General features: G+C 40.2%; 1 protein-coding gene across 20 annotated transcripts in view; it reads right to left on the reverse strand.

Annotated features, from left to right (window-relative positions):
* The window catches only part of Kif21a (kinesin family member 21A), a 112,537-nt gene extending 91,538 nt beyond the window's left edge, over nucleotides 1-20,999 (reverse strand). For 12 of the 20 annotated variants that reach the window (XM_085678804.2, XM_085678816.2, XM_085678810.2 and 9 more), the window contains exon 1: nucleotides 20,827-20,998. In XM_085678804.2, coding sequence (XP_085534930.2) covers nucleotides 20,827-20,870 — 44 coding nt within the window. In that variant the 5' untranslated portion in view covers nucleotides 20,871-20,998. Of the gene's footprint in view, nucleotides 1-20,826 lie in introns of all 20 variants that reach the window. The other 8 variants (XM_085678818.2, XM_085678806.2, XM_085678819.2 and 5 more) reach the window with 2 other exon arrangements.
* Nucleotides 21,000-25,284: the final 4,285 nt, after the last annotated feature.

The following is a 25,284-nucleotide window of genomic DNA, read 5'->3' on the forward strand; positions in this document are numbered from 1 at the left end:
TTTAAATAGTTATTAAAGAATTTTATAAAGGTGTGACAAACATCTGATCCAACTAACGGTAGCACCTAAAGGATTGGATAGTCCCACAGAGTCAGACAATTAGCATGTCACCAAAAGCACCCACAGAAAGAAATCCCCTCAGGCAAGCAGGTCAGAACAGTAGACTTAGTAGTAAGCAAAGGGCATCGAGAATAGGGAGGAAAAGTGTCAATAGATGTACAGTTAGCCTCAGGCAGATGCTGCCAGCAGCTGTCACACACTCCACAATAGTCTGTTCTGGTTGACAGCAAAATTTTAGTCAATTCAACCAATATTAAAGGTCTCTCCTGAATTGATCACTGTCCTGGGCACTGTGAAGCTCGTTATTAATTGATAAAAACTGCTTACTTTAATATATGGAAGTCTGTGCTAAGCACGCCATGAATACAGTGATGTTTTGTTGTTGATTTAGTCTAAGACAAAGTTCAATGATGAACCGAGCAGTAAACACAGGCAGTAACTAAGACACAGTGGATGGCAAAACAGTAGAAATTACTGGAACAGTGATACAAGGCAGGGCCAAAAGTTCAGTTCCTGGAATCAAGCTACTGAAGGGCCAAGAATAAAGGTTTAGTTCATTCAGCAATATAAGTTTATGTCTGCATTAAGTACAAAAAATTAAGTAGAAAAATTAAATAGACTGTACTGTTCTTCTGAGTCTCTGAAGAGTGGGGTGGCCCTGTGTTTAAGAAGAGGATCAGGCTAGATGTGGGAGTCATTATAAATATGTTAGTGTGAACTAACTTCAAAACATGGGCGATCTCAGGAGAAAAATAAAGAGGCAAAGAGATCAGTAGAGCTATGTTCAAAGCAATAGTGGAGATAAAAAAAAACAATCTGAGGGCAATGAAATGGAGATAGAAGAGATGGACAAATGACTTAGCCAAGGCAGAAGACCTGACACAAGTCCCTGACTTCTAATTCTTGATATATTATTGAGATGAATTAACTCATTCAATTCATCCTTTTTGTTTGTTTGTTTGTTTGTGTTTTTGTTTTTCCAAACAGGGTCTCTCTGTGTAGCCCTGGCTCTCCTGGAACTGTAGACCAGGCTGGCCTCGAACTCAGAGAGAACCACCTGCCTCTGTATCCTGAGTGCTGGGATTAAAGATGTGTGCCATCACCACTCAGCTCTCATCATCTTAAAATAATAACATAAGCTTATTAGAGATTCAGATAGGAGGTTACGAGTATTCGCTCTCTAAGCCACAAGGAACCACGGGCTATACAAACTTTAGCTATGTCTGTCCCTGGTTAGCAGACTGTAATAGTAAGTCAGTCACTACATAGTAAAGATCAAAGCTAGAGCAAAAGTAATATGAATTGCTAGCATAGGGAGAGCAGAAAAGTACAGTGCACAAGACTTTGCCACGACAAAATCTACAGTATTTGGCATAGATGGTGTAAAGAGAGAGAAGTCTTTGAAAAACTTAAGGATTAGAGGCTATGATGTATAGGGAGAGAGAGAAAAATACTATCAATACGATCGCATTAGATTGTAACAAAGAACTCAAAACTATCAACTACAACATCACACGGTATGTAAATCTCATGATAGGAAAGAAAACTTGAGTGAAATAGTTTTGTCACACTATATTTTTAAGTATCAAAAATATTAGCAATTGTTTAAATTTTGTTAAACGTTCTGTTTCTATTATATAATAAAGCTGGGGTAACAATGTCTGAGTTCAGGGTTACTTTTTATTCAAATGGACAACACTTATGAGAGGCCTCTTGGTATTATTACTTTTCAATGTAGTGGGCACTGAAAAGGGATTGCTTTCTTTTTTTATCCTGTGGCTTGTTAAGGTCTTAAAAAAAAAAAAAAGCTACAACCAACCAGCAGAATAATTAAATTCTGATTCTACCTCGGAAACACCCCAGAGGGAAGTCTGCACTTTAGAATGTTCATCCATTCCCAGTCCACATCATTATGACACTTTATTATTCAGGCACTGATAGGGCTGAATAAGGGTGGTAGCAGAGGGAACAATGTAGATATTGAAGGCAGCAGGACTGTATCTAACTGTGTAAGGATATTGTGAATACTGAAGGCGGGGACACTACTCCTTACACCATGCATACGGAATGACAGACAGCTCGATCACCTCTACTACACTAGAGAGTTAACATGTCCCTCTTCTGAACAATGTATAGCTGCCATTCAACGGAATAAAAGCTAGTTATAGGCAGAGGAGCCGGCAGAAAACTAACGTGAACCTGGACATACATAATTAGTGGTAAGAGCTGCCAGGCCAGCAGTTCTGTAAAAATGGCCCATAAATGTGAAGTAGCATGCTGAGTGATTGAAACAGCAAGAGACAGTGATGTCCAGCATCCTCCTACACAGCAAATATCTCTTCCTTGCATAACTGAGATACAAAAGAAAGAGCCTCCTACAATTTTCTACAAGTTGTTGATCTATAACTTTTATGTGCCTATCATCCTAATATATGATACCTGATTGCGATACCATCCTGGATATATATGGGAGTTTGAGAAATACTGGGGAACCATAGCACAAATTATAGCCTCAAGACATTTAACTTGGGATATTTTTTAACGTGTGATGAATATGAAAACATCTTTACAGCATCAATGAGAATTATCCATTATCAAGTTCAAGGAAAGTTTGGCATTGCAACCAATACAGGCCGCTAACTGCCCATATCAAATGATGATCTATGTGCTTATATTATGGTAACATACTAAGAGTGCCCACAAATCCCCAGAAACTCTGCATTAACATAAAAAAATCAGTTCATCCCAGGAACATGTTCAAATCGTTTAACTGACTTGTGTTTTCATGCTGTCAAGTTCATCTACCTTGCTACCGAAACATTTATTTCCTCACTGGCATTAGAATCTACTTCTTTGAAATTCCAATGGAGACTGAAAACCAGCTGATACATCCAGCCTGTAGGCATGAACAACAATTGGATTATTGGCTTTTGCATTAAGAGACACTCACTGTTGGGATGGCCAGACCACAGCCTACAAGCCACTGTAATGAATCCCCTTTAATTTGTACAGACCCATTCTATCATGTTAGTTTCTCAAGAGAACCTTGAGTGATACATCATGTTACTGAATTTCTCCACTACAGTCTCTCAATGTCTTGGGTTTTATTTTGGCATGTGAGGGGGAGGTGCTTGTTTTGTTTGGGTTTCTCAGCTTTTGAAAACAAAGAGTAGTAAATGTTATTAATTATCATGAAAAGGATATTAGATTATGTTTAAGTGTGTACATGCATACTCAGATGTAGGTGTGTACTCCTATCTTTGTGGCTATGAATGAACAGTTGATAATAAATCTTTGCAATCAATGTGTATATATATATATATATATATATATATATATATGATGAAAGTTATAGGAATAAAATGTGGGGAAGGCAGAACTGTTCAGAAACTGGAAACACGCTGAAAAAGGTTAAGCATGATGCTAAAGATTAGGAGATTGCAAAGACTAGATTTCATGAGATTAATCATTAAGTGCTTACGTTGCCAGTATGGAAAATATGTAGTTCTTCCTTCTGCCTACAAAGGCGGCTATTGTGATTCCGGTGGCTGCTGGGGCAGACTCCTCTGACAGGCTGCACATAACATGTGCACATTCGTTTCTGGCATGCTTTGTGGAATAGCCATTAAGCCTTGTAATCACATGCAGATACTCCCAACAAAACTGAGTTCATCTTTTCCTTCCTCTCTGTTTTCATCTTCCAGAGATTAAATCCAGTGCTTCACAAATGCTATGCATGTAGTTATCCATGGAACTACATCCCCAGCTCTTGGACTAAGTTCTTTAAGGGCAAAATCCATATGCAATTCATCTTGTACCTTCCCAGCAACGTATGTTGAATGACTCGTTCTTAGCAGTCCTCAATAACTAATAAGCTGAACCGAACTAAAGTGATACACATTGGTCTGAGCCAAATTTAAGAGAGCTATTACTGTCCTTACAAATTCAATTATTTTGCTAGCAGACTATGTCTACGTAATTCCTGCTATATCATGAGCCTTTTCTGAACATTTTTACTAAATGTAATGGACACAATAAAAGTACTATTCACTTCACACTCAAGATCTGAGTCATAAAGATGGAACACATTATTTTTCCACAGGGTTAATTTTACAATATCATCATCACCTCAGAATGAATCCGGGGAATGGAAGTGAGCAAATGTCGACTCGAAGAAAAACACTGACAAAGTCATATTTAAAAGATTAAATTATAGAAGAAATTCTATAATGTGCAAATAACCATATTTAATATTCGAAAGTACAAAGGCGATAGCTTTTGGAAGCAGACATTCTTGTTAGTAGTTGTTTTTTCTGGTAAATACAGAACGACTCTGATGAGAATATACAGACAGCGACTGAAAATCCTAAAACCTGGTCTGGAGTATGTATGTGGAGGACTTAACTATGACTGTGGACGGCAGTAATCTTTCCTTACATTACACGATTGCTAACATGGGCGCTCATTATTTTAGGAGCTTATATTTGGATGATTCCTCTGCCCGCTAAGGGTAGTAAAACGCCTTAGTTATCTAAAGCAGTGCATTTAGCTTTCTGCTGCATATACTCAGGTTTCAGAGAGATGAGTCAGCCTGGATTACTGACACAGCTCAAGGCTGAGCTAGGCTTGATGGAGTTTAGGTGGGAGGAATGAGAATGGTCCCCAGAGGCTCATCTATTTGAATGCTGATCCCCAATTAGTGAAACTCTCTGGGAAGGATTAGGAGATGTGTCCTTGTTAGAGGAGGCATGGCATTGCTGGAGTAGGTGTGTCACTGGGGAAGGATTTGAGGTTCCAAAAGCCCATGGTAGGCCCAGTGTCTCTCTCCCTCTGCCCGCTGCCTGTGGATCAGGATGGAACGCTCTCAGCTACCGCTCCAGCAGCAAGCCTGTCTGCCTCCCAGCATGATGATCACAGACTCATCCTTTCAAACTGTAAGTGAGCCCACAATAGAAAGCTTTCCTTTGTGCGCGTTCACCTTGGTCATGGTGTCTCTCCACAGCAATAGGACAGTGGTGAAACCATCCCCAGTACCAACGGGGGAAAAGTAAGTTTGTTTTCTACACAGGTTGATTTTAAAACAAGGAAAAGAAATTCGGGATCATTTAAGTTTCGGACTTCATTTGTTGACATATCTTATCACAAGATATCACTGTTTTCAATGTAAATGAAACAGGCCAAGTAGTCAAAATTTGAACAGTTTATACTATATAAGCATTGAAGATCCAATTATTGAGAAAGAACAAAAAAGGAAGCAAGCAAGAAAGAAAGAACAGGGAAAGAAAGGGACAGAAGAAGGAAGGGAAGGAGGGAGGAAGTCAATCAAGAATACTTGTTCATTTTACATTTAACCATGGTCATCAAAATTACACAGTATTATATGTCTCATCACAACAAAGAGGACGAGCAAAATGAACCACATATTTTTTAAATTAGCAAAGAAACTTTGAAACCTTATCACATCTTAAAACATCAAGGTGTGTATGTCACACAGAAATTATTAAATGTTTGCTTAGGGATTAGTAGAAAATGCATGTGTGCATGTGATCTCTTTGGGGTTCTTAGCAATCAGATGGTTGATGTAAGTAGAAATGTGCTCAGATTAACAGCATACCAAGGAATAAATTTTAAGAGATTTAGGGATTAGCATGGCAGTCAGCTCACTTTGCAAGACAAGCAACTGGAAATCGCTGACTATCCCCTGCGTGCAGAGGAAAGGAGAAGAACAACACAGTCTAACCAATTGTACTCACCAGCTGAGAGCAGACCAGGACAACGCAGGTCTACCAACTGTGCTCACCAGTTGAGAGCAGACCCAGAACACAGGTCTACCAATTGTGCTCACGGACTGAGAGCAAACTCAGGAAAGCACTTTCCCCAAAATGGCCCCAAAGTTAATCATCATGGTCTTGACCACACAACTTGCCTGGTCAGAAAAGGCAAGCCTAGGCGCCACTGTGCTGGATAAGCACAAGCTGTATTCTGTTGGTGCTATCTAAGTCATTACCTGCTGCCAATGTACTATTATTTTTCCTCTTCATTAGAGGCAGACAGAATAACAAGAAAAGGGCACCCCAAGTAAAGATGTAGAAGTTTCTATTAAGAAGTACATTGTTATAAATTAATCTAAACTTATATTTATTGAGGATTACCATGTGCCAGGTACTCTTTGGGCGATTTATAACTCGGTCAGTTAATTCCCATAACTATAAACGTCTTCATAGATAAACTCAAGATGAAAGTGGAATTAAACAACAAGAGCTCACCAAAACATTATCTCTAGCTTGAGGTAAGCAATAAAGAAGCTATATGGAATTACTGGATATTACCTGGAGGAGAAGAAAAAAGAGAATTGTCTTTCTAGGAAAGAGGAAGAAGAAAAGAAGAGATTGAAATGGCAGGAGAAAGGGAACAGAGATGAAGCTAGAAATAAATCTAGCATCTCCCAAACATTCCTAAGTGCAAACTGCCTATGACTTTGTAATCCCGACTCTCTAAGACAGGTATTAAAGTCTATTTCATCCATGAGAAAATTAAGGCTGCCAACTATTAAATTCTGAACTCGTATCTTTCTGAATTTAAAGTCTGCTCTTTTTGCTACGCTATGCCACAGAAGCAAAGAAAATTGAGGAGGTAAGGGGTGGAAAACTAAGAGGGAAAACCGATCACTCAGAGCAAAAGGTGGAAAGCAATCTCTGAGGGTGAGCATGGAAGGCAGAGAGGGCAGGGAAGGGTCAATGGCGACTCAGACATAATTAGGGAGCAAAGTAGTTCCAGTGCTGGAGGGCATCTGACATCTACAGTCTACAATTTACTCTACAGAATAACCAGGAAGAGTTGGAAGGTTCCAAACACCTTGGTTTAATGACTACATGTCTTCCAATTTGTTAGATTATAATACTGCACCTTATAAATAAGCATGATGATGTTAACCTTAAAAAGAATAAAACTGAAGAAACGGCATATAAAGCAAACACAGAGAGGTCAATTAGCCCTGAGAAGTTCCTCAGTGGACACTATGTTAAGATGACAGCAATGCCAGGGTGGTTTTAATGAGAGCATCCCTCATAAGTTCACACACTTAAATGCTCAGCCTGCAGTTGATGGAACTGTTTGGGAAGTATTAGGAGCTGTGGCTCTCCTGGAGGAGGTGTGGCTATGCCATTCCATCCTGCCTTTCCCTGTGTCTGCCTCTCTCTGTCTGTCTTGTGCCTGTGGCTCTGTATGTAGGCTCTCAGCTACTGCTCCAGCACCATGCATGCCTGTCTGCTGACATGCTCCCTGCCATGACAATCATGGACTTTAATTAATCCTTTGGAACCGTGAGCCACAATAAACTTTTTCAAAAGTGACCTTAGTCATTGTATCTCTTAACAGCAACAGAAAAGTAACTAAGAGATATTCCTAATCAGGGATGCTTCTGCAAGAAAAGCAAAGACTGGCCTAGACATGCCAGGCTCTTGGTGAACAAATGCAGTCCATGAGTAGCTAAACTCAGTACTGTACAGTCTGTGGGTGGCTTTATCAAAAGACACCCAGCATCAATGGCAAACATATTATAAGGCCACAACAAAAGCCAGGCAGACCATTGTTTTTATATTTATGCAAAGGTAAGCAAGGTTAAGAAATTACCAAAACTTTCAAAGTCACTCAATAGACTCTAATCAGTGAATATTAGGAAGCAAATATCAGTTTATGTTGTGTACCAACGTTAATACATGTTATACTATATTATCCAGGTTCATTCAACTGCTTAATGAGTTCTGTTTAGGAATATGTGTGTATGCCTATGCCTGTGTGTATCACATTAGTTTCATATTAAAATTACAGCTTCTTGGTTTCAAGAAATTTTAATCTTAAAATATATTGCAGCTTCCTGTCTGTCATGGGATAAAAGAGAAAGCTGGAGAGCTAATCTGTCACAGGTCTGGATGACATGGAAGTGGACTGACAGCAGAGGTGACCAGGGTTGGATTAGTACCCGCACGCACATACAAAAGCATCTGAAGGCAACGTCCATTTTTGAGGATCCTAGGTAGGTTGAAAAAGATCCCCACTGGAATAAAAGAGGTTAAGTTTCTCTCACATAGAGGAAATTTTCTAACTTTCCCTTCACCAATTGTGTTTGGTTTCTAAATCCAGAAAAAGCCAAATAAAGCAGACAGCTAAGACAAACACCAAGTCAGAAAAGATATGATTTCAAATCTAAGCCCCTAAAAAGTATAAGGATAATCAGCAGTAAGTTGTACTGCTTGAAGCAAATTTTAAAATAACAGCTTGGTACGGCAAAGGATCACTGCTCCGGTTTCCCTGTGAGTCGGAGAATAATCCACATTCAAACCCAATGAGATGATGGGCCCACTCAGGACCTTCAAAGACTACCTGTGAAAGATGGGAAGGGAGCTGGAGAATCAAATACACGCTATGTCCAAGGCTCCTGGTTCTCAACACTTCTGAGATCACGATCAGTTAAGGAACTTAAAAAACAAAACCAATGGACTTGGTCTTGCTAAAGACTAGTGAACTCAGGGTACGGGATAAGGAAGAACTACACAAGACAACCGCCTTGACCAAAGTACATCATCACTGAATAAACAGTTCCTCTGACAAGTTATTTGTCTGCTACTGAAAAAAAAAATGGTAACAGCAGTAGTAATTGCCACTTATGGCATCATTGCCAAAAATCAGGCAGATATAGCTACCAAATACATACACATAAATACACACATATATATGCAAATACATACAGAAACATAATACATAGACACACATACCTACATACATGTATATATATGTGTGTGTGTATATATACACACATACATTTAGACACATAACACATTTGACTAAGTGTCAATAATATAAGGGTTTTAATACATTATCACTTTAATTTTCGTAACAAACTATTAAATAATTCTGTTTATTTAGTCCACATAGACTTTTAACATGAACTGCTATAACATAATTTTCACCTGAAAGAGAAAAACACTCAGGATTGTGGGTGAAACAGTTTTGACCGGTGATGCATCGAGTCATTCTCCCTTATCTCCAAGCCCTGCTTCTCAACAGGAGCAGCTGTCCTACATTAAGAATGAGTAAGGCTGACAAGTTCATTGAAGGGTGACGGACCTCGCAGTCTTGCCCACGAGCATGACTCTGAAATCAACTAGACTGGCAGATCACAACCACTTACAAGATCTAACAAGATCTTGATGCCATTTTTTTTTAAACATGAATAAATATGATCCAAGTATGAAAAGGCTCTAAATGCCACCAATCTAGTATCAAAATATGGTCAAACTTAAAAGTCCAAATCATCAAAAGTCTTTGAATTGTTCTATGTTGAGACCAACAGTCACAGAATATATGCAAAAAATAAATGAAAAGATATGCTATGCCATAACAATATAAAGTTATGAAAACTAAAGCTAACTAAGCAAATTTTACTTTCAAAGACAAGAACTAAATAGGGGGGAGTAATAAGGTCTAATTGTATAAGAAATTAGTTTAAAAACAAAACCAACGACAACTAGAATGTACTGCCAATTAAAGGGCAAGTTTGGCGAATGAAAATTCAAAATAGAATACATTATTGTATTGTATTGCAGAAATTGACAGTCAAAGATGTTGTAGACGTCACATTTACACAACAGGCCAAAGAGCTAGGAATGAGATCTGCAATCTCAAGTTCAATGTGCAATTCACAGCTTCCACTTTAAGACAGGATAGATGCAAACTAGGTAAACAGTAGACTGCTGGAACCAAAGTTCTCTGGGCTTGAATTGAGATGCAAAGCGAAAGAAATGCCTTAAAAAAAAGGTTCTCTTTTTCAAGGAACATGACCCAGTTACAGCTTTGTATTTGGCTCACCATCAGATGGTTAGAATAATATTTGGGGGACAATGCCTACAGTACTCTAATACAGTATGTCTTGATCTGGGTACAGATGAAAAGTTCAAAGTAATCAGCACTATATCTTTCTCTGAGAAGCATGCCCACTCTCAGCAGCAACCCCAACCTCTGACCCCAGGAAAACCTCACCTGTAAAGTCACTGCTGATAAACATGCATCACCAACAATAACAGGAGACAGCACAGTTCTTAAATCTATAGCCATCTGACATAATTCTTGTTGATTAAATTACTGCTTAATTTACTGAATTTAACACCTGTCATATTAAATTATTATAAAGAAAGATGACAACGTATATTTAAAATATGCTTTTTTAATGTTTCCAGAAAATACATAAGAAAATGTTTCTTATATACCGTAAAGTGAAAATACCGGGCTACAAAGGATATGTGCTGATTTTAACAGTGGTGGAAAAACACAAACACACAATGAAAATAGACCAAAAGAAATGCACCAAAAATCTAATTGTAGTCGTATTAGACAGTGCACTGCAGCTGGTTGTGGGCCTCTGCTCACAGTACTTCTGCTGATGCCATATTATTTCACTAATGGGGGAAATTGAATAAAAGAATTTTCTTATAAAATTAAAAACTGACTTAGAGATAATCAGACTCGACTTGAAAGAGCAAGTGATGCATTTCCTGTTTCTAAGAGCCAATCTTCTTTGAAAATGTCCACAGATAAGGCCTCACACAGGGCTCTATCTGTATATCTCATTACTGTGTATCTCATTACACCATCAACGCACACAGGATAGGCACATTGCTCAGAGGCCAAGGGCACTTGCTGCTTAAATGTAATTATTGCCCAATTCTGGCCCTGAATTTGCTTCCCTGATCCCATAGAAAGTCGGAAGAGGTAAACTTGCCCTACAAAGCTAGCCTCTAGCTTCTGCCCAAGTGTCCAAACGCATCATACATACACACAATAATAACAACAACAAATACATAAATTAACTGTATCACTGCTATCTCTGGCCCTACTCATTTATCCCTAAAGTATTCTTCAATCCACACTACACTTTAGTGACTTGTTGCCAGCCTCAATGAGAAAAAACACAGAAAAACACTACCTATAGTTTCAAAGTATGTAAGCATTTCAAAAAGAACACTCACAATTTTAGTATCGAATTTGGTCCTTATCCTCTTACATTGTGTGAAACAAGTAAACAATAGTCTCTCTCTCTCTCTCTCTCTCTCTCTCACACACACACACACACACACACTGAAAACCATGCCAATTGAAAGCCTGTTTGGGAAAGGAAAAATTAAAATGGTGGATTCTACTAAACTGTAAAATGAGAAGTTAGGTATAGCAGAGTAGTAGGGTCGTATGTGGTTAATATATGTACACCTGAGCAGCTCGGCTGGGAGGGGTTTAGGATGTGTTTATACATTGCCGTACCATTCGTAATGATAAAAACACAGTAAGACAATCAAAAACAGACACAATGGGTCACACACTGAAGCCAATCACTAGAGTTTATAATATAACTGGCTCACACACGCCACCAAATTCATCTCTAATATTACTGTCGCCATTTATAGCAAAACCACTTTCCAAGGGATTTTATATGGCTGTCTCTTTTCCTGAATCCACTGACATCAGTGAAGAAGCTACCTGGTCAAGACCAAGTTTATCCCAGGCAAGAATCCATCCTTAACAGGTGGTATCTGACCATCTATCCAGGGTTCACCCCATTATTTGATTAGCCTTGATAGCAATTATTTATTGTCAATATTTACTATCACAATGGCTTACGTAGTTTGGGTACATAATTGGCATTCGATAATTATGTGATGAAGAAGTGAGTTTTGATCCAAAAAGTAAGGATTCAAATGAATACTTTGGAGAACAGAGACGGTGTATGTCACGTCAGCACAGTGTAAGAATGGACGATAGCTTTTATTTCCTACCACCTCTGAGTCCTGCTTATTGGATAAACAGTCTCTCTGGCTTAGAACGCTAACTGACTTTGTAGCTGTGTCGAAAAACATGATCGTCTACTCCAAAATATTTATATAATATTTCAGATATTATATGTGTAAATCCATAATTTCTTCACCATATTCAAAGATCTGTGATACTTTCATGCCTAGCGACAGGTAAAGGTTTCCAAAGTTGAGAAGGACCTCCAATACAAGAGCAAGGAACAAACCTTGACCTGCCCTTGGATTTTTTCACCTGAGTGGTCCCATGAGTCTTATCTTCCCCTATCCACAACTACACGTTTTTCTTGTTCCTTCCTCTTCCTGAAGCAGAGGATGGAGTGGAACCATCATCCAAATAGATTAGCCCGAAGGTCAAATTGTGAATGACCTCTGGACATTTTAATATCTATTTGCTTCATGTCAGTAATAGCATTGACCTTTAGATATTCAATTGTAATAATGTTGTCAATATAATACATTACCACCTTCTTTATAAAAGAAAAAAGCACTAAGTATTGTATTGGCGAGAAAGGAAGGAGGCATAATATATATGTGTGTGTGTGTATAAATATATATATATATACATATATATATGTGTGTGTGTATATATATATATATATGTATATATATATATAAAGGATTGTGACCCTAAAAGGCAGAGTAGGTTAAAAGCTTCTATAAAGCGGTACATTTTAGATGGCCGACTTCCCTTACGACCAAACGCATGTTCCGTTCTGTATTTCTTCAGAAATAAGGTTGGGAAAAGCTGAAATGACCCAAAGCTTCAGGACCAATTGTGGAGTGAAGCAACCTGCAAAGAGGGCCCTGAAAATCTGACTTCCATCTCTCTATTTCCTCTCTGATCTCTACAAACGTCTTCCCCATTCCCATTCCGCCTTTCAGTCACCTCCTCTGAAGTAAGATTATTACCAGAATATGTGATAATCCTTTAGTATACTGAAAAAAAAAAAACAGTCAAGAACGAAGACTGAATTTAGGAGGTGGTCACAAGTCCCAAGTCTACAATACACAGGAAGAAAGAGGGAATAGGTATGCTTTAAATTAATTCATAATTAGACTCTTGCCCACTGCACTTATATGCACTTATATATATTGTGAAAGTGCTAATATTTTAATGTAAATACTGAACTAGTTTGTATGATTTTTTATAACACAATCTTACGTTTTTCATGTTTTAATATATCAGGATCCTCAAAATTTTAGAGCTGGGTTTCTGTCACTAGGGTTTTAACTAAAATTACTAGTCAAATCCTAGAGTTGAAGCATTCATAAAGCAAAACTAGTGAGCATCAACAGTGAAGACATGCCTCTCATCACCAATTATAGTTTCAATATATGTCCTTAAAGGATTAAAACTACAGGAACTTAATTTTGTCAAATATATGATATTCTATTCCTAGATGTTTCAAGAAAAATATAAAGTTCTAGATTCACAGTGCAAATCAACAGAAGAATAGCCTCAACTGTGTGTGACCTCAAATAATGCCTTCTGCATCTCTGGGCCTCTACTCTCAACTCTCTGAATAAACCCTTGAGCAGCTAGCCTCCTGAAAGGGCCTTTCTGCTTTCAAGTCCATTTTGCCAATAATTGTAGGAATACCAAAATTATGTTGAACATAAAATTTCAATGACCCTTAAGAAACAAACGGCAAGTGGATTTTAAATGTAATTCTTAAACATTAAGCAACATTTCATAATAATCACAGAGTATCATGATTCTATTCTCTGACTTGACAGTAATTTGTCTGAAACAAAGTTGCAACCACAGGCAAACTATTTTAATACTCTGACAAGATTAAAGAGTTAATCCGTTGGGAAAACCAGATGAAATACAGTTCACAAATGCACTATTCAGAAGGAAACACTAAAATGCCAGCAAATGTGCTGCTTATGATTAAAATTGTTCTAGTGATTCACAGTATATATTGCTTTTTAACTAGTATGCATCTTGCTTCCTAATCTGCAGTTGGATGATGTCTGACCATGAATGATTTTGACTTAAAATAATTTCTAAGTCAGAGTAAGTATGATCGGCACATTGTAATATGTCTTAGGGAAGAATATCCATAATAATGAATAATTATATTATTTGGAGGGAAAATTGATGAGAACTGAGACAAGATTATGATATTAACCTCCAGGGTAATTTCTGCTTTCATGACTTCACTAAAACTGTAAGCCCTGGTACATAATCACTACCCCATAATTATGCATTAGAAGAGTAACCAATTAGCAACTAAGGACTACAAGAAGCATTGATAATTAAACATGGAACTTGAAATCCTGAGCCATTCTAAATGATAAACTAGTTCCAGCGCACCTTTTACACTTAGGTACTGGTTAGTTTTTGTCAACTCTAGAGTCACCAGGGAATAAAGAACCTCAGCTGAGGCAATGCCACCAGCAGGCTGGCTTGTGGACATGTCCGTAGGGCATTTATTAATGATGGATATGGGAGGGCCCAGCACACTGTGGACAGGTCTACCCCTGGAGAGGTGGCCCTTGGTTGTGTAAGGAAGCATTTTTCCTCCATAGTCCCTGCTTCTCTGCATGCTTGAGTTCCTGCCTTCACTTTCCTCAATAACGGATGGTGAGCAGGATGGGTAAGGCCTCCAAGTTATTTTTGATCTTTGTGTTTATCACAGCAATCAAAAGTAAGGTAGGACAGGTATTAACCCATATCTAAAGGAAACGAATTAGCTCATGCTCTGTAAAATAAGTTTTACTTTTTATAAAATAAGGGTTTCATTGACTCTGAACTCATATCACCTTTTAGCATTGAAAGGTCTCTTCTCTGTCATTTCTATTAATTCCTAAACCAAAGGCATACAAGGAAAATGCTCATTTTACCAAGTAGGATGCCTGAGAGATAATGTCCTCCTAGCAGATAGGCTTGGGGGCTCAATTTTTCGATGAGGTTCTTTTAGTACCAAAACATGCATGTCAAATGTTTTTGAACAACAGATGAACTTTTCTAACATAATTTTTAGAAATGAGAGGAATAAAAACCTCAATTGTGGCAACTGCCGTTCATTTTTTTTTAATTTTTGCCATTTGTTCTACTTTGTGATGGTGCTAACGCATTATGTGTCACATTGGTACTTCTAAGTTCTGTGAGGAAAAAAGAACTATGTAAATCAGGCATATTAGTCGGCAGTGCTGAACACACGGGAGGCATGGAGTACACAGCTACTGAATCAAAGACTAAGCAAAGGGGCAAACACTGAATGCTCATGTTTCCATGCAACAAACCTACCCAAGAATCTTGCACGTCTACATCTTCAAAACATAAAATTGTTTCAAAATACTTACTTCAAATGTTATTTCATGTTTCCACTAGGAAAACCTTTACTGAAATTCGCTAGTAAAATGTAACACGTGGGGGCTGCAGAGATGACTCAGAGGTTAAGAGCATTGCCTGCTCTTCCAAAGGTCCTGAGTTCAATTCCCAGCAACCATATGGTGGCTCACAACCATCTGGAATGGGGTCTGGTGCCCTCTTCTGGCCAGCAGGCATACACACAGACAGAATATTGTATACATAAATAAAAAAATTATTTTTAAAAAAATGTAACACGTGGAAATACATTGGATCATAAAAAATCTGGGTTTGAGTTTCAACTTTGAAACTTCACAGTCACCTAGTATTTTCCAGACTCATTTTAGTCTCACAGAGTAGCTTTACTACTACTATCTATCCAGGGTTTCTCCCAAAATTTTATTAGCAAGTAAACAAACTATTTATTTTTATAATAACCAAAGTAAGGAGATAACATTCTAAAAGTGTTTCTTTAGCAGCAAAAGTAATTTAAGTAAATAGATTCTTGGGGGGAAAAGAAGCAAGTGAGAAGTTTTTAAACAGTTCTTTCCTGTCAATCCAGAGGCATCAGTAGCGTCAACAGCTTGTATCACTACCAATAAAAATCGCATTTAACAAATGGCACACAAAGGGATCTTATAATCTTCATAGCTTCAGGTTGCCACCTCAGTGTGAGGGAAGGAAGCAGAGGAAGAGTGCAGGATCCACCCCAACCTTTCATAAAAGGGGTTCAGGCCAGGTGTGGTGGTGCATGCCTTTAATGCAGTACTCAAGAGAAGAGGCTAATGTAGGTGGATCTCTGAGTTCAAGGCTGGCCTGGTCTACAAAGCCAGTTCTAAACCAGCCAGTGCTACATTGTTAGACCTGTCACAAACGAATGAAAGACTAAACAAGCAAACAAGCAAACAAAGCAAGCTTCAGTAAACTGAAAGAAAAAAAAAATTGAACCAGGCATGGTGGCACACATCTTCAAGCCCAACACTAGGGCAGCAGAGGCAGGCAGATCTCTGAGTTTAGGGCCAGCCTGGTCTACAGAATGAATTCCAGGACAGTTAGGACTACATAGAAAAACCTAGGACTCAGGGGAGGAGGGGAGGAAGAAAAGAAAAGAAACACAAATTTGATATAATGCACTAATCCAAACTCACTGTCAAAGATATTAGAGACCTGCCAAAGTCAAGCAAAAAACATTTAGTTGCCATATATAATTATATGAAAAATCTGATGGCCCTTTCTGAATCCCCATTGTTATGCAGTCCTTGGATGGATTCCACAAGCTAAGGTTTTTGAAAAGGAAAATGTAACAAGTATTTTTGTCAAGTTTTAGAAAAGGAAAAACAGAAAAGGCCACACCATCTCATACTGTCTCAAAGTCTTAGATGAAGAATTTAAAATGTTTAGATCGTTTTATCATTTTTAGTTAGACGAAGTGTCAATTCAGCATAAGACAATTAGGATTAGAAGAAAATGTGTGCTGCATTTCAGTGTTTGTATCTGGAAATGTCATCTACCTAAGCGAGACAGTCAGCTTAATTGCTCTGAAGTAACACATGTTACTTTACATGTATACATGTTCATATGGGCATGCATGAGAGCCACACACTAAACATAGATGCTCACTATTTGGTACATGCTCTATTTAAGTCTGCAGTCAGTCTGTGGCTCTTTCTGTGTCTGCGAGCAGTTGTACTTGTTAATTCTGTCTGACATTTACATTACAGAGCAGCATCACCAGTAAACTATAAATGCTTTTTAAGTTTCTACTACCCACGTTTCTAAGGAGAAAAATCTGGATAAAATTAAATTTAATATTTTATTCAATGAATGGCTGTCATTCATTGAATTTAAATTTCATTCATTGAAATTAAATTTAGTATTTTACTCCAGGAATGACTGTCATTCAGTGACAGTCAAAATATTTCAACATGTAAACAAGATAAAACTATTGAGCTAAGTGCTTTCATTTTCCAGACTGAATCCCAGTGTACATACATGAATGCACATATTAACTTTAACACAAAATTTTCACCAGAAATACTTTACCAGTTTTAGATTTCATGAAATCTTTGCAGCTGAAAAAAAAATAAAACCGTATAACAAAGATATTCAAGCACACAAAAAGTTTCTAATAACTGGGTCAAAGACCAACTCTTAAATTTAAATTTAAATTTGGGTCAATAGTATGCTTGACAGGTAAAGAAGTATTTTGTTATTAAGGGTTAAGAGGTTGATCTTCAGAACCACATGATAGGAGGGAAAAAATATAAGCCCCACAGATTGTTTTCTGATTGTCACAAAGGTGTGCATGTGTATATGCATGTACACACACACACACACATACACACACACACATACACACATACACACACATACACACACATACACACACACACATACACATACACACATATACACATACACACACACATACACACACACACATACACATACACACATATACACATACACACACATACACACATATACACATACACACACACATACACACATATACACATACACACACACACATACACACACACACACATACACACATATACACATACACACACATACACACATACACACACACACATATACACACACATACACACACATATACACACACACACACACACACACACCACAAATAAATGAAAAAAAAAGATTTAATTTAAACTTAAATTTTAGTTACATAGCATTAACCTTATTTCAGGTCTTCACCAGCCACATGAGATTGAACCTGAGAATTGTCTTCAGAATCCATAGCCTTTCTCAATGAAAGAGAACCTTCAGACAACTCAAATGCCAACGTATTCTCAGAAACGGAATCAAAAGCATTCTCCCTAAAAGAGAAACTTTCTGTTGAGCATCTCCCCGTCAAAGGCTTATATGTCTCAAGCACTTATTTTGCAAAACCTCTAATAGTATAGTAATGGCCTTTAATAAGACCACACCTCTGAGGCCAATAACACACAAGCACCTTGAGAATGCTTTGGGTTTTATGAAATACAGCCAAGTCTCCATGGCCTGTCATTCCAGTATGCATTAAAGGAGAAAGACAGGCCAAAGGTCTCTGTTAATTTGGTGTCTAGACACAATATTTCTGTAGACTCACTCCCCCTGCGGATGCAGTTTGCCACGAGCTGGAGAACAGACTGGATTGGAGGGCCCTGGAAAAGGCAAGTTCCGGCTTCTCTTTGTGAACTCCTGTCTCCTCTAGGATGTCAGGAGATGAACAGTCTGCCAAGACTAGCCATTTGTAATTGAACTCGTACAGGATTGGAAGGAAGCAAATGACCTTTTAAGCAGAGTAAAACTTGGCAAGGCATAGTCTTATCTCTCACCTGCACAGGCTTCAGGGTGAAGAACCTGAGTCATAAATTGAAGCGGTCTGGATCAGAACCCTGTTTCTATCATTTGCTACCAGTTTAATTGTGGAAGGTTGACTTAGTCATCTTCCTGTTCCTCATCAGTAAGAGGGACATAAAAATAAAAGCATTTAAGTCACAGACTCTGAAGGATGAGTTTTTTTTTTTACTGGATATAAAACAGGTGAACATTGTCTCGCCTCTAATATATGATATATATGTACACCATTTATTATTAATTTTAGCTCAGAAATCAGAATAACAGACATAGGACAGAAATGTTCAATGTACGTTTGTTATAAGTAAATATCTGTCTAAACATTTTATAAGTATTACAATGCTATGTGAATATCAGCTACTTTTAGCCTATATAGAATAAGTTTAGACAGTAAGAACAAGAGAACAATGTATTTAATGGGGGGCGGGGGGAAGAAATGCCAGTTTCACCAAACTGCATCTTGATAAGGTAGGCCAACAAGTTCTGTCAAAGTTTTGATAGCTACCCCTGGTGGCTCATACCTGTTATCCTGGTATATGCAAGGCTGAAAGACAGACAAATCTTTTTCTCAAAAAATCAAACCCGTACCATTCACCTGTGCCACCACCCAGTGTAACGTAACGTATTTACAGATCATCAGCACCGTAGGCCTGCCTATTCATGACTCTTCACTTCCGCTGGAAGACCAGACTTAATATAGTGATCAACCAACCAGACAATACCATAGAAGATGCCCACATGAAAAATCTCAAATCTTTTATTTTAAAAAGTGGTTTCTCACAAGGAAATTTCTGTTTTGGTTAACAGTTTGTGGTTTGTCATAATCAGAGCTCCTAGGAAATTGGCTCTTAACAGCCTTCCTGTCTTTTCCTTCCATTTATTTCCCTGGCCCTGATGCAGTCACTAATTCATATTTTAAGGTTAAAAAAAATAGATAGTAGAGCTGGGCGGAGGTGGCAGAGGCCTTTAATTCCAGCACTCGGGAAGCAGAGGCAGGCGGATCTCTGTGAGTTCGAGGCCAGCCTGGTCTGTAGAGCTAGTTCCAGGGCAGGCTCCAAAGCTACAGAGAAACCCTGTCTCAAAAATAAATAAATACAAGGTAGCAGGATAAATAGGAAAAACAAGCTCATCTACTAATGGAAAATAGCTCAGGTATAGCCAAAACGGAGAACAAAATTTTCAAAGTTTTACAGCTGTTGAGTGTAAAGAATTTAAAAGGTAATTTCACTACCTGCAAAATAAAGGAATCAAAATACCTTCCAATTTCACTTGCTTCTTTAAGACAAAGAGCCAGGATATCTAAACCTGCCACTTCTGTGCCTAATCAAGATTTGTCACTAAAATAACCATAGGAATGATTACATTATGTAACTTTCAGTAATTTTCAACAAAGATCTTGACAGCAGAGGATGTTCACTAACTCTGGATTTCTTTGAAGACAGGTTATCTACATAATCTTTAAACTGCAAATGAATTAACAGTATGTGATCAGAGCGATGGAAGCCATGCACTTGGTCTAGGATGAACGCTTCATTAATTTTTCAGTGTGATGATGCTGCAGTTTTCCAAGAGCAACCGTCAGGAGTTCTTGCGATGCATCCAATCAGCCGAATTACATCAAATATCCATGTCACCGTTCCTAACCACAACACCATCACGTAACCAGGATTTCAAAACTCAACCCCAGGCGCGTGTGATGTCACTGTCAACATCCACCGTGCTTAACTAACCTCAGGTGGTTTCTCCCCATCGCCCACCTAACCCTCAGTCTAGCCGACGTTGTTTGCCTCTCCGGACCTCCCGCGGGTGACTGTGTCCCCCTCCCCCCCCCATACACTCTCCACGACCACACCTGTGAGATCAGGTGCACAGTGCGGAGACCCGAGTGGGCACCGGCCGCGCGCTGTCACCCCGACGCTTTGTCTGCCGCTTCAGGCCGGCGCGGCGGGCGCTGGGGACAGACACCTCGGGCCGACCTGCAGAGCGGCAGCCGCGGCGGCGACTCCCGGGGACGCCGGGCGGCGTTCACCCGAAGGCCGCCCGGGAGGCGACCGTGCAGCGAGCGGTGCCCGGCCCGCGGGGGTGGGGCGGGGGGTGAGGGGCGGCGACCGCGGTTCCCAGAGTTGTCGCGACGCAAGGGCCTGGGGTCAGGCTGCGGGGGAACCCGCCGGCTCTCCTCCGCTCGCCCTCTTTCCCTCCTTCCCTCCCGCAGCTCACCTGACAGCCACGCGCACAGAGCTCTCGTCCGCGACGCCCAACATGCCTGCTGCCACCCGGGTCTCAGCACGGTGCCGAGCGCTCCGGGCAGGCTGCTGCTGCTGTTGCTGCTGCGGTGGCGGCGGCGGCGGTGGCGGTGGGGAGGACTCAGCGCTGCGCTCCAGCCATGTTGGGCGACTGAATGGAAAGGTGGCGGCGCCGAGGCGCGGGAGGGGGCGGTGACTCGAGACGGCGCCGCCCCTTGCCCCCACTCGCCCGGCTCCGCTCTGCCCTGCGTCAGCCGCGGCCGGTCCGGTGCGCCCCGCCCCGGCGACACGGCCAGGCGCGGCCCCGCACGGAGACGAACCCCCCCCTCCTCCCCGGGAGGTTCGGCTGCGCGCCCCCGCAGCCACCTGCTCCGGGCGCAGCACGGACCTTGACCACCCCCTCCCCCGCCCCCGACAACTTCCCTGGCTGGGCGCTGCCCTCTGCCCGCTAGCGTGGGACGTGGGTCGAGACACGTTCACACACACACACACACACACACACACACACACACGCACACACACACACACACACACACACACACGCAGAGCCTTTCTCAGTGTGTTACTGTTCAGTCATGTGCACACTGGTAAGCACACCGGACCCTGGTACTGCCAAGTGTTCCCACAACTGTTTTCCATCTAGGCGTGCTGCGTGGTAAACCCTTGCAAATGAAATTTCTTTCCCTGCCGGCCGTTCCACAGCACCTCCCAGGATCCCAGGATTCTGTCAACAGTGTTCTATTGTGTGTTCTTCACGTCATCATTGTCCTTCCACATGCCTTTAGATAGCACTGTGGAAACAGCCTTTGTTAGCTTTGCCACAGAGTATCTTTTGTGGACTGCGGCGTACATTTCTATAAATAAACATGTGGGTTCATACAAAACAGTATAATAGATTAAATGTCACTATCCAAATAAAAGCACTGGACCAAGCAGATATAAGCTAAAATCATACGCCCGATAGTGTACTCTGGGATAGGAATGAGTGTGATAACCTTCTACATCCATGGGAAGACGGCCCATAGGATACGTTCCTTATACACAGTTCCATGTACTTTGCTTCTTGTCTTTTCTCCCTTCAGTTGTTACAGACAACATCAAGGAAGGTAAAGAAGGTTGTAAAGAAGAGGGGCAGTGGTGGTGCACGCCTTTCATCCCAGCACTCGGGAGGCAGAGGTAGGTGGATCTCTGTGAGTTCAAGGCCAGCCTGGTCTACAAGAGCTAGTTCCAAGACAGCCTCTAAAGCTACAGAGAAACCTTGTCTCAAAAAACCAAACAAAGGTTGTAGGGTCTTTCTGTGTGCCAAATTGGTGGCAAAGCTGTCCCCTGACTTCCGTCTGGAGAGCTACCTTTAACCTTGATATTTATCCACCAACATAAGGGAGCCACTTTTCGCCCCAGCTTGACAGGTCCAGACCTGGATGGATCTGGTTTGTCCACCTTGCTTCTGTGATAAATGCTGCATAAAGGACAAGAATAGCAAAGCGTATTTGGCAACAAAGCCACATATGTAACCTTTTTTACGTCTTCATTTTAAGTTTCATCAGCACCTAAGTGTCTCAAAAAGAGCTGTCATAAAACATATGCTCCAAGAACTGGCAAGGCTGTTTACATGAGTAGAGGAAGCAAAGTCAAGAATATATAAAGTAAAACAGAGAAGAGAGGCAGGCCCCTTCCTGAGGTGGTAGCTGTCTTCACTCTGCCTGGGCTTGCTCAACAGGAATGCAAACCCCGTGCTGCTAGGTTTTGACTTAGTTGTTGAGTTTGTTGTTCCTCAAGTGAAAAAAAAATCAGATGTTTACATGAAAATCCCTTGGTTTTAAAGGTGAACAACAAATTCAGTCCAATATTTACAAACTATACAAAACCAACCTCAAAATATGTCTGGTTAACTTCAGTCCCAAGCCACCAGACGGAAATCTCTGGCCAAATATTAACACCAATATTAACTGTGACTTTGAGATTGCAGAAAAGGCCCTGTAAAACTCAAAGATCCTAAATGCTAAAAGTTGATTGCCAAGTTTGTATACTATTTGCTTGGGATTTCTTTTTAAGTTGTATTTCCTGGTAGTTCTGTAATTAATAACCTTATATTAAAGAAAATCCCAAAGTCAGAGCTTCTACCATGCAAGCGTCTAAAGACTGTTCTGAACATTTGTTTCCTAAATATCTAATAGACGGCTGCTGTGTGCGGACAATGCCAGACACCAGCGATGTGGGGACAAGCACAATGCCATGACCTTGAAGAATTTGCTGTTTAGTTCTGGGAATTCCGTAAGTACGATTAGAAATTATGATAGGCCTAGGAGGGCAGATTCTACAGTTATAAAAAGCTCGGGACGGTCTCCCAGAGTCCACTCCATACGAGCAGGATAACATGAATCATTCCTGTCATTTTCCAATGGTTACCTAACACAAACAGCATAAATCCTTCTGGACAGAAGCCCTTCCATTCTGACCTCATTGTTAGCCGCTCTGCTCCTTAACCACTTTTTGGTGACACAGGTCTTTTAGTTGGGCGACACACACATTTCTTTGCTTTCTAGGGTCTTTGGAGTAGCTAATTCCTTTTTCTGCAATGTTCTTTCGCTAAATCTTTTCATGGGATCGCTTTGAACATTGCAGTAGAGGCCTAAGTGTAGTTTCCCCAGAGAGGCTCTCCTGCCCACTCACCACTCAGCAAGGGCCAACTACATACTTACACTACTAATGTACAACTATAATGGGTAAAGGATAGCTGTGTTAGAAATGTGTGTAAAGTGCTATCAAATGAACAAAAATATGAGATTTTTCCCTTCTAAGGTCTCCTTTGCACTATTTTATTTGCAAATGAGCATAATTCTCTATACAGTGAAATATTTCGATTACTTCCATGAGTTTTACTATTCATCTTCATATTGTACAATGCCAGTTCAAATGTGTATACAAAAGCATTTAATACATGTGAAATAAAAATTATATGATTCCTATTTTTAAATTCATACATGAATATACATTTCATTCATTCTTAAGTCAACAGTGGGAACATTACACAAAAAGAACTCAGAAACTTTCATATCACCTTGGGATGGGGGAGTCCAAGCCAGAGAACAAACCCAAAACGTGATACTTGCTCTGCAACTGAGCTCTCACGCTTGTACTTCTTGCTAGTCAGTCTATTAACTCTGGCTCATGATGAACCACCTTGCCTCCATCTTAGGCTTAAAAGCCATTTTATAGTAAAGACAAACTAGATTCATTCCTGTTTATGATTAAATCTGTTTCTCAAGGATTGGGCTATGCACCACCTATTACCTTAACTACAAATGGTTCTGAACTGTGTGTTCCAGGAAACAGCAATCATGCCTTTGTTTAAAATGTTGTTGTAACCATCTTGCAGCCCTCCCTTTGTTTCAAAGGCTGTTACCTTATGACCCCCTTGCAGTCAGGTCTTTGTTTCTGGAGGGGTTACTCTAACTTGTTATGTTTATGTCCTGCCCCTGTAATCCCTGGCACTTATTTTGCCAGTCAAATCCCCTATTTGAAAACCCTGTACCCCTGAGCTACTAAAGCAATGACTTCTACAATGTCTAAGGCTGATCTCTTGAAGGCCATCTTAGTGGGAGGCAGCCTCTGGACGTGAATAGAAAAGCTTGCTTTCGTTAATTTGGCCATGATGATTTGGGCCGGTGGTCTTTCTCCTCAGCTGTTTGGGATTAACATTTGTAGATAAGAGAGATGAGGGAGCAGAGGAGCAGGCTCAATGGCAAGGAGCTTGGACTGTTCTTAGAGAAAACTAAAGTTCTTTTCCCAGCACCTATACCAGGTGTCTCACGACTGCCTGTAAATCCTGTTCCAGGAGACCTGACACTAACTCTGCGGGCACTGCACTCAGAAGAACTCACACCCACCCCCATCCACATATACATATGTTAAAAATCAAAAAATTTAAAAACAATTGACGGACTGTGAAGAAAACCTATCTTTCCCTTTCCTTTTGTTCAGCGGTTTCAGAGTTAGGGTTTGGTTCCCTGAGAGTAAGAAAGGACAGGCTGGATTCTCTGGCAGCAGTTTTTGCTGTTGATGCTGATTTGGAATGTCACAGGTGCCACCTTCCTTGCTTCCTCAACTGCAGACGCGACGCGTTAACCCCTTATTCTCCTTGACTATGACTGTCACAGAACTCTCCACAGGAGTTCTGGTACAACCAGAATTCTATGTTAGCGGGATGATGCATGCTAAGAACAAGGCCACAAGAAACGGAGGGCATGTATATTGTGCACGTAAGTTTTCACGCTATTTTGCAAAACAAAGGACTATAAAGATAAAATCAAAACTCACAAAACAGCTGAGCAGTGGTGGCGCATGCCTTTAATTCCAGCACTCCAGAGGCAGAGGCAGAGGTAGAGGCAGAGGCAGGTAGATCTCTGTGAGTTAGAGGTCAATTTGGTCT

The sequence above is a fragment of the Myodes glareolus genome, chromosome 19 (genome assembly GCF_982192425.1).
Source record: "Myodes glareolus chromosome 19, mMyoGla1.1, whole genome shotgun sequence".
Taxonomy (NCBI): Eukaryota; Metazoa; Chordata; class Mammalia; order Rodentia; family Cricetidae; genus Myodes; species Myodes glareolus.